This window comes from Eschrichtius robustus, chromosome 2 (genome assembly GCF_028021215.1).
Source record: "Eschrichtius robustus isolate mEscRob2 chromosome 2, mEscRob2.pri, whole genome shotgun sequence".
Lineage (NCBI taxonomy): Eukaryota > Metazoa > Chordata > Mammalia > Artiodactyla > Eschrichtiidae > Eschrichtius > Eschrichtius robustus.
The window spans coordinates 126930634-126946939 of NC_090825.1; the positions used below are offsets into that span (position 1 = coordinate 126930634).

Below are 16306 nucleotides of genomic sequence, written 5' to 3' on the forward strand. Positions count from 1 at the left end.
TCTGCCTACTCCCAGCCTTCCTTGGTCCTCCCCCTTCCTCCTGCAGGGGGATTAAGTGCCCCTCAGTTCTCTCAAACACCCTCCCTTCCCCTGTCGCGCTCCCTGCATTGTAGGTGCTTGTTTTCTTGGCTGTCTCGGCTTCCCTGTGATGCTGGCACATAGTAGAGACTGAATTGTAGAATATCAGAGGTGGAAGAGCCCCCAGACACCATCTGGCTCAGGCCTCTCTCTAACAGGCAAGAAGCCCAGAAAGGGGCAGGGTGTGCCTGGGGTCACACAGCACATTATGGCAGAACTGGGAGCAGACCTGATGTCCAAGACATGTCCTCATTTCACACCCCTGCCTTTTGCTTCTGAGCACATCTTTTAAAAACATTTGTTTTCTTATATTCACAAAAATAATAAATGATTATTGTAGAAAATTTAGGAAACAAAGGCAAATAAAAATCAGAGATAATTGTTACCATTTTTGTTTTGTTTCTTGGATTAGTACCACTTTCTGGCTTATGCATAAAATTTTTCACAAAAATATGACCATGCATACGGTCTTATAAATGTTTTCCACTTTAACAATATATATGGTAATTATATTTCTTCTTTTTTTTTTTTTTTTGAAAATTTATTTATTTATTTTGGGCTGCATTGGGTCTTCGTTGCTCCGTGCAGGCTTTCTCTGGTTGCGGTGAGCGGGGACTACTCTTCTTTGCGGTGCGCAGGCTTCTCATTGCAGTGGCTTCTCTTGTTGCGGAGCGTGGGCTCTAGGCGTGCAGGCTTCAGTAGTTGTGGCGCATGGGCTCAGTAGCTGTGGCGCACGGGCTTAGTTGCTCCGCGTGGCATGTGGGATCTTCCTGGACCAGGGCTCGAACCCATGTCCCCTGCATTGGCAGGCGGATTCTTAACCACTGCACCACCAGGGAAGTCCTGGTAATTATACTTCTATGTCAGTAAACGTCTGCCTTCAACATATTGTAAATGGCTGCCTGGGATTCCATCACATGCTTGCATTATAATTGCTAAAGACAATCCCCTGTGGTTGGGCATTTGCTATTATAAACAACATCCTTTGCTGTTATAAACAGCACTGGGATTCGTATTCTTGTGGGGAAATGTTGACACACTTCTGCAATTACTCCCTCTAGGATAAGTTCCTAGAAGTACAATTGTAGGGTCTCTGGTATACTGTATCCACGCGAAGCACACCATATAGTCTTGGGCCGGGAGGGATTTTGAAGATCTTCCCCCCGACCCCGACTCTGGATCTGAGGCTCACATTCCCTCCCTGGCAGCAGGCCAGTCCCTCACACCTTCTGTCCTTGTCCCCATCTCCTATCTCCAGGGGAGCTCTTCTGCCAGCTTTCAGCGGCGGCCTCCACTCATGTTAAAGGGAGACTGGAGGGCCATGGTGTGGGGGGGCGCTGTCTGGGTGAGGAAGTTGGGCAACTTGGGATCCTCAAGTTGGGGAGTTCAGTCACCTGCTGTCCTGTGCCACTGTGGGCACGTACCCTGAGGATGAGAGATGCCTGTTGCATTAAGGGGCAGATAGTGACAGCTGCGATTTCTTTTTTTTTTTTTTTTTTTTTTAGTTATTTCTGAGATATACATTTTAAGGTAATAACTAGGGTTATGACTTATAACATTATACCAGAACATATAAGATTTTTAGAAATTTCATGTAATGTCTGAAACATTTATATTAACATATTTCCATACAAATAACCCAATGAAAGTTTAGTATTAGTTGTTTTGTTTGTTTGTTTTTTTATACTGCAGGTTCCTATTAGGCATCAGTTTTATACACATCAGTGTATACATGTCAATCCGAATCGCCCAATTCAGCACACCACCATCCCCACCCCACCGCAGTTTTCCCCCCTTGGTGTCCATATGTCCGTTCTCTACATCTGTGTCTCAACTTCTGCCCTGCAAACTGGCTCACCTGTACCATTTTTCTAGGTTCCAAATACATGCGTTAATATATGATATTTGTTTTTCTCTTTCTGACTTACTTCACTCTGTATGACAGTCTCTAGATCCATCCACGTCTCAACAAATGACTCAATTTCGTTCCTTTTTATGGCTGAGTAATATTCCATTGTATATATGTACCACAACTTCTTTATCCATTCGTCTGTCGATGGGCATTTAGGTTGCTTCCATGACCTGGCTATTGTAAATAGTGCTGCAATGAACATTGGGGTGCATGTGTCTTTTTGAATTACGGTTTTCTCTGGGTATATGCCCAGTAGTGGGATTGCTGAGTCATATGGTAATTCTATTTTTAGTTTTTTAAGGAACCTCCATATTGTTCTCCATAGTGGCTGTATCAATTTACATTCCCACCAACGGTGCAAGAGGGTTCCCTTTTCTCCACACCCTCTCCAGCATTTGTTGTTTGTAGATTTTCTGATGATGCCCATTCTAACTGGTGTGAGGTGATACCTCATTGTAGTTTTGATTTGCATTTCTCTAATAATTAGTGATGTTGAGCATCTTTTCATGTGCTTCGTGGCCGTCTGTATGTCTTCTTTGGAGAAATGTCTATTTAGGTCTTCTGCCCATTTTTGGGTTGGGGTGTTTGTTTCTTTAATATTGAGCTGAATGAGCTGTTTATATATTTTGGAGATTAATCCTTTGTCCGTTGATTCGTTTGCAAATATTTTCTCCCGTTCTGAGGGTTGCCTTTTCATCTTGTTTATGGTTTCCTTTGCTGTGCAAAAGCTTTGAAGTTTCATTAGGTCCCATTTGTTTATTTTTGTTTTTATTTCCATTACACTAGGAGGTGGATCCAAAAAGATCTTGCTGTGGTTTATGTCAAAGAGTGTTCTTCCTATGTTTTCCTCTAAGAGTTTTATAGTGTCCAGTCTTACATTTAGGTCTCTAATCCATTTTGAGTTTATTTTTGTGTATGGTGTTAGGCAATATTCTAATTTCATTCTTTTACATGTAGCTGTCCAGTTTTCCCAGCACCACTTATTGAAGAGACTGTCTTTTCTCCATTGTATATCTTTGCCTCCTTTGTCATAGATTAGTTGACCATAGGTGCGTGGGTTAATCTCTGGGCTTTCTATCTTGTTCCATTGATCTATGTTTCTGTTTTTGTGCCAGTACCATATTGTCTTGATTACTGTAGCTTTGTAGTATAGTCTGAACTCAGGGAGTCTGATTCCTCCAGCTCCGTTTTTTTCCCTCAAGACTGCTTTGGCTATTCGGGGTCTTTTGTGTCTCCATACAAATTTTAAGATGATTTGTTCTAGTTCCATAAAAAATGCCATTGGTAATTTGATAGGGATTGCATTGAATCTGTAGATTGCTTTGGGTAGTATAGTCATTTTCACAATGTTGATTCTTCCAATCCAAGAACATGGTATATCTCTCCATCTGTTGGTATCATCTTTAATTTCTTTCATCAGTGTCTTACAGTTTTCTGCATACAGGTCTCTTGTCTCCCTAGGTAGGTTTATTCCTAGGTATTTTATTATTTTTGTTGCAGTGGTAAATGGGAGTGTTTCCATAATTTCTCTTTCAGATTTTTCATCATTAGTGTATAGGAATGCAAGAGATTTCTGTGCATTAATTTTGTATCCTGCAACTTTACCATATTCATTAATTAGCTCTAGCAGTTTTCTGGTGGCAGTTTTAGGATTCTCTATGTATAATATCATGTCATCCGCAAACAGTGACAGTTTTACTTCTTCTTTTCCAATTTGTATTCCTTTTATTTCTTTTTCTTCTCTGATGGCCATGGCTAGGACTTCCAGAACTATGTTGAATAATAGTGGTGAGAGTGGACATCCTTGTCTCGTTCCTGATCTTAGAGGAAATGCTTTCAATTTTTCACCATTGAGAATGATGTTTGCTGTGGGTTTGTCATATATGGCCTTTATTATGTTGAGGTAGGTTCCCTCTATGCCCACTTTCTGGAGAGTTTGTATCATAAATGGGTGTTGAATTTTGTCAAAAGCTTTTTCTGCATCTATTGAGATGATCATATGGTTTTTCTTCTTCAATTTGTTAATATGGTGTATCACATTGATTGATTTGCGTATACTGAAGAATCCTTGCATCCCTGGGATAAATCCCACTTGATCGTGGTGTATGATCCTTTTAATGTGTTGTTGGATTCTGTTTGCTAGTATTTTGTTGAGGATTTTTGCATCTATATTCATCAGTGATATTGGTCTGTAATTTTCTTTCTTTGTAGTGTCTTTGTCTGGTTTTGGTATCAGGGTGATGGTGGCCTCATAGAATGAGTTTGGGAGTGTTCCTCCCTCTGCAATTTTTTGGAAGAGTTTGAGAAGGATGGGTGTTAGCTCTTCTCTAAATGTTTGATAGAATTCACCTGTGAAGCCATCTGGTCCTGGACTTTTGTTTGTTGGAAGATTTTTAATCACAGTTTCAATTTCATTGCTTGTGATTGGTCTGTTCATATTTTCTGTTTCTTCCTGGTTCAGTCTTGGAAGGTTATACCTTTCTAAGAATTTGTCCATTTCTTCCAGGTTGTCCATTTTATTGGCATAAAGTTGCTTGTAGTAGTCTCTTAGGATGCTTTGTATTTCTGCAGTGTCCGTTGTAACTTCTCCTTTTTCATTTCTGATTTTATTGATTTGAGTCCTCTCCCTCTTTTTCTTGATGAGTCTGGCTAATGGCTTATCAATTTTGTTTATCTTCTCAAAGAACCAGCTTTTAGTTTTATTGATCTTTGCTATTGTTTTCTTAGTTTCTATTTCATTTATTTCTGCTCTGATCTTTATGATTTCTTTCCTTCTGCTAACTTTGGGTTTTGTTTGTTCTTCTTTCTCTAGTTTCTTTAGGTGTAAGGTTAGATTATTTACTTGAGATTTTTCTTGTTTCTTTAGGTAGGCTTGTATAGCTATAAACTTCCCTCTTAGAACTGCTTTTGCTGCATCCCATAGGTTTTGGGTCATCGTGTTTTCATTGTCATTTGTCTCTAGGTATTTTTTGATTTCCTCTTTGATTTCTTCAGTGATCTCTTGGTTATTTAGTAACGTATTGTTTAGCCTCCATGTGTTTGTCTTTTTTACGTTTTTTTCCCTGTAATTGATTTCTAATCTCATAGCATTGTGGTCAGAAAAGATGCTTGATATGATTTCGATTTTCTTAAATTTACTGAGGCTTGATTTGTGACCCAAGATGTGATCTATCCTGGAGAATGTTCCGTGCGCACTTGAGAAGAAAGTGTAATCTGCTGTTTTTGGATGGAATGTCCTATAAATAACAATTAAATCTATGTGGTCTATTGTGTCATTTAAAGCTTGTGTTTCCTTATTAATTTTCTGTTTGGATGATCTGTCCATTGGTGTAAGTGAGGTGTTAAAGTCCCCCACTATTATTGTGTTACTGTCGATTTCCTCTTTTATGGCTGTTAGCAGTTGCCTTATGTATTGAGGTGCTCCTATGTTGGGTGCATATATATTTATAATTGTTATATCTTCTTCTTGGATTGATCTCTTGATCATTATGTAGTGTCCTTCTTTGTCTCTTGTAACATTCTTTACTTTAAAGTCTATTTTATCTGATATGAGTATAGCTAGTCCAGCTTTCTTTTGATTTCCATTTGCATGGAATATCTTTTTCCATCCCCTCACTTTCAGTCTGTATGTGTCCCTAGGTCTAAAGTGGGTCTCTTGCAGACAGCATATATATGGGTCTTGTTTTTGTATCCATTCAGCAAGCTTGTGTCTTTTGGTTGGAGCATTTAATCCATTCACGTTTAAGGTAATTATCGATATGTATGTTCCTATGAGCATTTTCTTAATTGTTTTGGGTTTGTTTTTGTAGGTCCTTTTCTTCTCTTGTGTTTCCCACTTAGAGAAGTTCCTTTAGCATTTGTTGTAGAGCTGGTTTGGTGGTGCTGAATTCTCTTAGGTTTTGCTTGTCTGTAAAGCTTTTGATTTCTCCACCGAATCTGAATGAGATCCTTGCCTCGTAGAGTAATCTTGGTTGTAGGTTCTTCCCTTTCATCACTTTAAGTATATCATGCCACTCCCTTCTGGCTTGTAGAGTTTCTGCTGAGAAATCAGCTGTTAACCTTATGGGAGCTCCCTTGTATGTTATTTGTCGTTTTTCCCTTGCTGCTTTCAATAATTTTTCTTGTCTTTAATTTTTGCCATTTTGATTACTATGTGTCTCGGTGTGTTTCTCCTTGGGTTTATCCTGTCTGGGACTCTCTGTGCTTCCTGGACTTGGGTGGCTGTTTCCTTTCCCATGTTAGGGAAGTTTTCGACTATAATCTCTTCAAATATTTCCTCGGGTCCTTTCTCTCTCTCTTCTCCTTCTGGGACCCCTATAATGCGAATGTTGTTGCGTTTAACGTTGTCCCAGAGGTCTCTTAGGCTGTCTTCATTTCTTTTCATTCTTTTTTCTTTAGTCTGTTCCGCAGCAGTGAATTCCACCATTCTGTCTTCCAGGTCACTTATCCGTTCTTCTGCCTCAGTTATTCTGCTATTGATTCCTTCTAGTGTAGTTTTCATTTCAGTTATTGTATTGGTCATCTCTGTTTGTTTGTTCTTTAATTCTTCTAGGTCTTTGTTAATCATTTCTTGCATCTTCTCAGTCTTTGCCTCCATTCTTATTCCGAGGTCCTGGATCATCTTCACTGTCATTATTCTGAATTCTTTTTCTGGAAGGTTGCCTATCTCCACTTCATTTAGTTGTTTTTCTGGGGTTTTTTCTTGTTCCTTCATCTGATATATAGCCCTCTGCCTTTTCATCTTGATTATCTTTCTGTAACTGTGGGTTTTGGTCCACAGGCTGCAGGATTGTAGTTTTTCTTTCTTCTGCTGTCTGTCCTCTGGTGGTTGAGGCTATCTAAGAGGCTTGATGGGAGGCTCTGGTGGTGGGTAGAGCTGACTCCAGCTGCGATTTCTTGAGTGTTGCTTATGCCGGGCTCCTCTGACAGGTTTACTTACTTATCCCTTGGCCCCAACCCGATGCTGCAGGGGTGGTGCTTTCCAGATGAGACCACTGGTGTTTGAGAGGGGCTCCTAGCACAGCCAAGCTGCTGATGCCTCACAGCCCTGAGTTTGAGTCCTAGCCTGAGCCTTAGTCTTTTCGTCTGTCAGATGGGGCTTCTGGGTGCATTCAGAGAAATGGGTGGGGAAGCACGTGGGTAAGTGAGGGGAAGATGGTGAGAATGTGGTGTTGGGTCGTGATTTAGAATTCCACCTCTAGCTCCTAGGCCTTGCAAATGTTTGTTGTCTCACTTTGTCCTTCCTGCTTCTGGAGTTTTCTTGGTTTAGTCTTGGACTGATCATTATGATAAATAGCAACTATCATTGTAGACATCATATGCTAGGTACTGCCCAGTGTGATTTATACACATTAGTGGATGTAATCTCCCAGCCTCTTGTGAGGCAGGTACTGTTGTCAACAAATGGAGAGGCTGAGGCTCAGAGAGATTGACAAGCTGGCCCCAAATGATGAACTCAGGTTGGGTAGCGGTCATTGAATCTGGGCCCACCGAGGTCAGGACCTGTGGGTCCACAGTCAGCGGACCCCCGGAGCCCACACTCTGACTTTCCGCCTTCTGACTCTCCTCCTCTCTCCACAGCCTTAGCCCCGGGGGCCCCACCGAGCGAGCGGCATGCGGCACCCCCAGGCATGCCCAGCATCCTTCGGCCCACTGCCCAGCCCCCCCAGGAGGCCCTAACGCCCTGGGGCACTTCTGCTGTGCACAGGACCGCGTGGGGGTTTGCCATGGTGACATAAAGGGGCGCGGAGGAAGGAAGGAGCGCAACCAGCCACGGACTGTGCCCCTGGCTGGGAGGAAGGGCCGGGGCCCGGATCCTCCACTGCCACTGCCACTGCCCGCTTCGGGCCTTGCTCGCTGAGTCTCTGTGAACTTGTTGGTCGGTGGACAACTTGGGAGTCTTCTCCTGCGTGGGGCCTTGGGGCAGCCAGGGCGGCCAGGCCCCCGGTGGCCGAGGTCTCGGGGGCCAGGATGCCCGCCCTGGCGTGCCTCCGCAGGCTGTGTCGGCACATGTCCCCGCAGGCTGTACTTTTCCTGCTCTTCGCCTTCTGCCTGTTCAGCGTTTTTGTCTCGGCCTACTACCTATATGGCTGGAAGCGGGGCCTGGAGCCCTCGGTGGACGCCCCCGAGCCTGACTGTGGGGACCCGCCGCCTGTGGCCCCCAGCCGCCTGCTGCCACTCAAGCCCATACAGGTGGCCGCCCCTTCCCGCACGGACCCGTTGGTGCTGGTGTTCGTGGAGAGCCTCTACTCCCAGCTGGGCCAGGAGGTGGTGGCCATCCTGGAGTCCAGCCGCTTCAAGTACCGCACAGAGATCGCACCGGGCAAGGGTGACATGCCCACACTCACCGACAAGGGCCGCGGCCGCTTCGCCCTCATCATCTATGAGAACATCCTCAAGTACGTCAACCTGGATGCCTGGAACCGGGAGCTGCTGGACAAGTATTGCGTGGCCTACGGCGTGGGCATCATCGGCTTCTTCAAGGTACGTGGGGAGCGGGTCCCCGAGCTGTGGAGAGCTCCAGCTGAGTTTGAGTCTCATCCCCACACTTGCTAACTGGATGTCTGACTCTCCTCACCTGTAAAATGGGTGTAATGGTAGCGCCTCCTCGTAGGTTGTCATGAAAGGTAAGTGGGTGAGTGTAGGTAAGGCGCCTGGCGCCTGGTGTCTAGTAGGTACTTTTTAAGTATTCGCTTTCATTGGGAGCACACGACAAGGGCATTGCCTTCCACGCATGGGGCCCGGCACACAGCAGGCTCGTGCCTAAGGGAGGCCCCAGGGATGGGTGCAAGGGAGGAGAGCATATGCTCTGCTGGGTCCCTCAAAACCTTTCATGGCAGTCCTCCCAATGGATGGGGTGTGTCCTTGTTTTGCATATGGGCAAACCAAGGCTCAGGAGGATTAAGTTAGGTTACAGGCGGCCATGTAGCCAGTAAGTGGGAGAGCCAGGATCTGAACCTGGACTTAGACAGTTGGGGGCTCTGGGTCCTGCGCCCTTTCCTCTTGGCTGTGGAGGGGTGTGGAGTTTATGTACCTCTTGAACCAGAGCCATTTTGCGTTGGTAGAAAGAGGAGAAAGAGATCCCAGTGGACAGGTGAGCTGCTCTGGGCTCCGCGGGGTACCCAGGGCAACTGCTGGGACCACAGTCCTTGCGGAAAGTGTCGTGGAGAAGCTGTCCTTGGGGAGGAGGTTGTGAACAGCGGGATGGGGGATCCAGAGGCTCTGGTCAGAGAACTCTGATGCGCAAGGTGGGTGGTTGGGACTGTAGTTGGGTGCTCGGGGGTGTTTGTTCCATCATTCAGCAAATACTTACTGAATGCTTACCATGTTCCAGGTCCTTCGCTAGGCACTGGGGACACGGTGGTTATCGAAGTATGCAAAGTCCCAGCTGTGGTGCTGTGGACATTTCAGTGCAGTGGGTGGGGTGGGTGACTAGACGGTGAACAAATAAACATACCATGTGACAGGTGGTGATAAGTACAAAAAAAAAAAGAGCGAGGAAGGGCACGTGGGTGATGGATATGGGCAGTTGGTGCTGGTTTTGATAGAATGCATTACCAGTGATGTCATCTTTGATAAAGTGACCAGAAGGGAGTGAGAGGAGCCCGTGGCTCTCTGTGCAAAGGGCCTTCCAGGCAGAGAGGACAGTAAACACACGGGTCCCAAGGTCGGCTCTTGCTTGGCATGAGTGGGGAGAGGAGCAGGAGATGGGTCAGAAGTGGGCCGTGTCCACCGATGGCTGCTCGTTCGTCCCCAAGCATTGGCGGCACAGCCTCGCCCTGGACCCGTGCTCCGTGCTGGGAGGAGCCTGGTCTAGCTGAGGGTTTCTCACGGCTGTGTTCTTTCATGCACTAATGGATCGCGTTGCTCTGCCACTAAAACAGGTTTTGTGGGCCAAGAAATTGAAGGCCCTTAGAAGTCCTGCAGTAGAGCAACCTGGTGAGATTTGTTCCCCAGCTGGCTTAATGACAAAACCCTTTATTTCATGGCTCACTGTCTGGGAAACGCTGGCCCGGTTTATGGCTGGGCAGTGGCATAGCATCAGACAGCTTCATTGTCTGTTTCCCTTTGCTCCTGGACTCTGTTCCCTTTCCTGCCATGAACTTCATTAGGCTTGATTCAGAGCCCCAGGCCTGAAAAACATCACAATGGCTGACACTTGCCGAGTGCTCACCCAGCGCCACGCACGTCCTACGTGCTTTATGTGAATTAACACATTTGACCCTCATAAACCATCCTCCAAGCCAGGTGGATGTCATCTGATTTAAGAGAGAAGGAAACTGAGGCAAAGAGGGGTGAAGCAATGTGCCCACACTCACACCTCTAATAAGCACAGACCTAGGATTTGAACCCAGGTGGTCTGGCTCCAGAGGCTTTATTCCTACACTGTGGGATGAGTCCAGGAACTTCAAATACCATTTATTCTATTTAGTAGAATTTGCATCAGAGGCCACAACTGGTGCACAGAGCTCCCACAGTCTGTGGGGACTAAGCAGTGGGCTGTGGTCATTGGGCACAGTCGGTACAACATAGCTTGGATCCTATCAGGCCCCGGTTCCTTGCTCTACAGAAGGTGAACATGAGGCCCAAGGAGGGGCAGGGAGGTGCTCAGAGTCTCCCTGTGGGGTCAGTGGCAATTCCAGGTCTCCGTGCTCTTCCTACCCTGCTGTGTAAGACAAGACCCCTCCTTGGTTTTGATCAGGGGCCTGTGACTTTCTGCTCTAAAGGGAGCCATCTGGTGGTCAAGCTGCATCCTTCTGCTTTTCTGCAAGGCCTGCTTCAATGCTGTGCATCGGGCTTGGGACTCCAGGGATCTGGAGACACTCACTTTCCAATGCCCGCTGGCACTGGATTCCCAGGTCAGTGGGAGAGCAGGGGCTGAAAAGTCCAGACCCTGGTTCAACTCGTTCTGTCACTTATAGGCAGAGTGTCCTTGGGCAGGATATTCAACCCATCTGTGAAGTGGGGGCCAATCACAGCACCACCTCACTGTGCCACGTTGGAGATAGGACAGTGGAAGGGAAGCACTAGCACAGTGCCTGGTACCCAGAGCCACCCAATAAATGGCAGGTGGCATGCCTTGTCATCTCACCTCAGCACTCACGGCTGGTGGTAGCTCTTTATCTGTCTTGTGGCTTGGCCAACATGTGCCCCTGAGGACCCTGAGGGTGGGAGCGGGTCTTCATCAGTAGCCCCATTTCCTGGCTCAGCCTTGCAGCTCCAGGTGCCCCGGGGTTGAGCACATCCTGGTGGAGGCCTGACAAGGGCCACTGATGCTTGATTGCACGCTTACTACGTGCCAGACCCTGAGCTCATTGCTTTGCAGACCTTATCGTATGTAATTCTCACAGCTACCCTGTGAAGTGGGCACTTTATTTTCAGGTGAGGAATCAAGGCTCAAAAAGTTACGTGGCTGTCTAGACCGACACAGCTAATAAGTCAGAGCCAAGATTCGACCACCACGCTCAGCCCTTCTAAGCCAACCACGGGGGAGCGCGTCGGAGCGAACTGACCGACGGATGCGGGACCTGAGGCCCTGAGAGGAAGCACCTTGGGGACCCCAAGGTTCCCAAGGTCATGCAGCCAGTTACTACCTAAGTCTGTACTAGGTCTCCCATTCCCCGATCAGGGCTCTTCCTTCCTCTGCCTGATGACCCCACTGGAAGATTTGGTGTCTCCTGCGTGGGTCCCCAGTGCTGAGGAACAGGAGGGATTCCCCTCCCATGGGGCGAGGCCCGCAGTGGGGGTCACTCTCTGTGATGCTTAGGCTTACTCTCCATTCCCTTCCCCAGATGGTTGCTTTCACTGCAGACTGGGGTGGACAGTCGGCAACTTGGCTTTCTCCCTTCCTTGATGCCTCCCAGCTGGGCAGCTGGCTGAGCTGCCAGCGCCTGGCAGTCAGCTCGGAATCGGGGCTTTGAAATAGGATCCCTCAGTGCCTGTGGTCCAGTGTGGCCTCCCAGGCCACAGCAGGTGATGGACAGGGCCTGAAATGTCGCTGGCCCCCACTGCCTTTGTCCCCAGTGCCGGCTTAGTGGTCTTGGGGAACCGGGGGCTGGGGGAGGGGCCTCTCAGTTTGGGGCTGTCAACACCAGAGGCTGGCTCAGGACAGGGTGGGAGTTGGCAGGTACTCCTGGTGAGTGGAGAGTCAAATGCAGGCCCCTTTCCTTGGTTTACGAGGCAAGGGCCCTGCAGAGCCTTTGTGGGGATTAGAAAAAAGCACTTCTGCATGAAGGTTATTACTAAAAGGCACCCTGGGCAGATGTAGCTCTACTTGAGGCCCAGGGCTCAGCCCTAAACTGAGTGTCCTTGTTCAGTGCTCACGTGGTGAGCTCTCCAGGGCGGCCCTGTGTACCACTCTGCCTGCCTCTCCAACCTCATTTGCTGCCCTTTGTCCACTCTTGATTCGTCCCACCCCACTCATTCTTCACACAGTGGCCAGATGGATCTTTTTAACATGCAAATTGGAACCTATCATCCCTCTGTTCAAAACCCTTTGATGGAGTCTTTGATGGCTTCCCACTCAAGCCTCTAGGGTCCTGCAGGTCTGGTCCCAGCTGACCTTTCTGCCTCATCTCCTTTCCTCCCTCTTGATCACTCTGCTGGCCTCTTGATATTCCTTGACTGTGCTGAGCTCTCTCCAACCTCAGGGCCTTTGCACTTGCTGTTCTTTGAACTTGGCTCCCACCTCTCCCCTAGTTGATGCTTGCTCAGTCCCTTTCTCCAGGAAGCCTCTCTTGAGCCAGCTGACTATGCCCGGTTATCTACTCTTCTAGGACTATGAACCTCCTCTGTGTAGCATGTGTCACACTGAAGTTTACGTATATTTCTGCTATTTTGATTACTCTCTCTCTTCTCTGCTCGCCTTTACAGTTCATAAGGGCAGGAGCCATGTCTGTTTTTCTCAGTGTATCCCTGTTACTTAACACAGTGCCTGGCATAGTGAATAATTGTGGGATAAACAAATGAAACCCATAATGAAAAGCTGTCATGTGCCAGGTATTTGGGATCTGTCTGTTCTTCTTTCTTTTTAAAAATCCAGTTACTCATCCGATATGCGTTTGCTCCCACTGGGTGTCAAGCCTGTGCTGGCACCAGGGATCCAAGGTGGAAGTGACATAGTACTTGCCCTTGAGAGTGTGCAGACTGGTGGGGGAGACTCTGAACAGATAGTGCAGCAGCCAAGGTGAGAAGTGCTACAGCTGAGGCTTTAATGTCCCAGGGAGGCCAATGAAGAGAAGAGGGTAGATGCATGTTTTTTGTTTGTTTGTTTGTTTATTTATGGCTGCGTTGGGTCTTCGTTGCTGCAGGTGGGCTTCCTCTAGTTGTGGCGGTCGGGGGCTAATCTTCATTGTGATGCGCGGGCTTCTCATTGCGGTGGCTTCTCTTGTTGTGGAGCATAGGCTCTAGGTGCGTAGGCTTCAGTAGTTGTGGCTCTCGGGCTCTAGAGCGCAGGCTCGGTAGTCGTGGCGCACGGGCTTGGTTGCTCCGCGGCGTGTGGGATCTTCCTGGACCAGGGCTTGAACCTGTGTCCCCTGCATTGGCAGGTGGATTCTTAACCACTGTGCCACCAGGGAAGTCCTGATGCATGGGGTTTTGAAGGATGAGCAGTTTGTCAGGCCAAGAAGACCAAAAGGAGTTGGCACAGGGACAAGGACAAATTGTACTGTATCCAGAGGCAGGTGGCTGGGAGGGTGAGGGATAAGGAGCAGGGGCTGTGAGTCTAAGGAAGAGGAAAAGGGGGGGTGCTGTGGGTACTGCCTGCAGGTGGGTCCTGGGAGGAGAAGGAGGCACAGGGAGCTGGGCTCCTCTGGGGCGTGGCCTTGGGAGTGCGGGGGGCATGTGGGGGCTGGGAGCACTGTGGGCAGAGTGTCTGCTCCTACACTCCCAGAAGATACCTCCTCTTTGATCTCTTCTCTGTTGGCATCCGCCCAGGATTTCTCCTGAAGAAAGGATTGTGACAAAAGCCAGCTTGGAAACCCCAGGCAGGGGAGCCTGGTGGTCAGGTGTGTGGGCTCAGGGGTCAGCCATCTGGCTGTGAGGTGTGGCTCGTCCTGACCACTGTGCGACTCAGGGCAGCACCACCCTCAGAGCCTGGGTGTCCTCGTCTGTGAAGTGGGGATGACAGAGGAACCCTCCTCCTGAGGCTGATGTGAGGACTGAACGAGCAATGGGCGATGCCGCTGGCCCTGTTCTAAGCGCTTTGTGGGAGTCAGCACTCAACCTCCTCCATCACCCCTTGAGGGATTTACCGTTCTTGGCCGTGTTTTACAGCAGAGGAGACTGAGGCGCGGGGAGGTTACATAACTTGCCCAAGGCCAGGCAGTCTGGTGGCAGAATCCATGGTCTCCACTGCTAGACTTCCCTGTGTGTGATTTTGGCCAAGTTGCTTAGCCTTTCTGGGCCTAGTCTCCTTGTCTGTATAATGGGACTGAATGGCAGTGATGCCTCCATCGTGGGGTCACTGCGAGGGTTACGACACCCCTTCACGTCAAGTGCACGAGCTTGGTTCCTGGCTTTGGTAAGCGCGGCATGTGTGTTAGCTGGTCTATTACGATGACAGGCGGAGCGGGGTTTGCACCGCTAGGTCAGCACAGGATCAGGAACGTGCCGAGCCCTCTGTGAATGTTAGTGAGTACTGTTGACATGACTGTTATGAGTCCACAACTGATACTCCATGGTCCCTTGGGGCTGTGGTTCTGACGGCTCTCTTCCCCCTGCCCCGCCCCACCCGGCTGTAGGCCAATGAGAACAGCCTGCTGAGCGCGCAGCTCAAAGGTTTCCCCCTGTTCCTGCACTCCAACCTGGGCCTGAAGGACTGCAGCATCAACCCCAAGTCCCCGCTGCTGTACGTGACCCGCCCCAGCGAGGTGGAGAAGGGCGTGCTGCCCGGCGAGGACTGGACCGTGTTCCAGTCGAACCACTCCACCTACGAGCCTGTGCTGCTGGCCAAGACGCGGTCGTCCGAGTCCATCCCGCACCTGGGCGCGGATGCCGGCCTTCACGCCGCGCTGCATGCCACTGTGGTCCAGGACCTGGGCCTCCACGACGGAATCCAGCGCGTGCTGTTCGGCAACAACCTCAACTTCTGGCTGCACAAGCTCGTCTTCATCGACGCCGTGGCCTTCCTCACAGGCAAGCGCCTCTCGCTGCCTCTGGACCGCTACATCCTGGTGGACATTGACGACATCTTTGTGGGCAAGGAGGGCACGCGCATGAAGGTGGAGGACGTGAAGGTACGGCTGGGGGCGCCAGACCATGTAGGGTGGGCCTCGCCACCTTCAGACCTTACTGTCCCCATCGTGACTTTGCTGTCTGCACCTCCCCTGTGCTGTCAGTCCCCCTCCCTTGGCCACTTGGTTTTATTGTCTTATTAGAAGCAAGTGCCATTTAAAATTATTTGAAGTATTGAATATACAGGAATTTTGCATCTGGTTGTATGGAGCTCAAGAATATAACTATGGAGAGAGAGATGGTAGCTGTGCAGAGAGTACCTACCTCTTAATCCAGACATGATTTTTAACTCTCAAAAATGTTTATGTCAGTACCAAAGCTCCTACAAAACTCATAAAACAAGAATTAGAGTTTGAATCATATACAAAGCATACTTTAACTGCGGTCTATATAGATAGTGAAAGGCATGTGTTTAATTCAAAAAATGTTTACCAAACTAAACTAACTGTATGTAAAAGCATTTTGCAAACCATGAAATTTTACACACGTACCACTATAAAAGAGAAGCCTGCAAATTAAGACCATTTTCATCTACTCACTATTTTACTCAGAGTTGTATGCAAAAGGAACAACATCACTAGTGTAAATGGGGAAATCAGTATCAGTTGCCATACATAGAGGGCAACCATAACAATAGATCCAATGAAAACGAAACAGGGGATTAAATTCTAGCGAAGTACTGCTGCCTACTGCTGGCCTGTCCTCTCTTACACGAGATTAGTGAGAGTTAGAAACGTATTAGCACCAAACCAAGACTTCTTTTTGATGTTAGGAGGAGGATTGAAAAAGAGACTTGATTAAGAGGAATGCTTTCCTCCGTGTGGGTGCTGTGTTGGGATTGGCCGTGGGTCCTGGAAGGAAGGCCCTGGGCTGGGGCAGGGGGCGGGGTACATTGTCCTCCTGCCTTGGTCTAGAGTGAACTCTCTGCTCCTCCTTACACCTCCAGAGGAGAAGGGCAGAGCAGGTGCTGCTGAGGAGTCAAGACGCGGGTTCCAGTCCCCATCTGCCCCTAACTGACTGGGTGACTTGGGCAAGTCCCTTCCCCTGTCTGAGCCTCAGCGGTGAAATGACAAGATGGGGTGG

The 16306-nt window shown here is 48.4% G+C and overlaps 1 protein-coding gene across 5 annotated transcripts in view; it reads left to right on the forward strand.

Moving 5' to 3' along the window:
• The window catches only part of NDST1 (N-deacetylase and N-sulfotransferase 1), an 85288-nt gene that overhangs the window by 32901 nt on the left and 36081 nt on the right, over nucleotides 1–16306 (forward strand). For all 5 annotated transcript variants that reach the window (XM_068536213.1, XM_068536211.1, XM_068536210.1 and 2 more), the window contains 2 exons: nucleotides 7571–8473; nucleotides 14731–15225. In XM_068536213.1, the coding sequence (XP_068392314.1) occupies nucleotides 7961–8473; nucleotides 14731–15225 (1008 nt within the window). In that variant the 5' untranslated portion in view covers nucleotides 7571–7960. The remainder of the gene's footprint in view (nucleotides 1–7570; nucleotides 8474–14730; nucleotides 15226–16306) is intronic.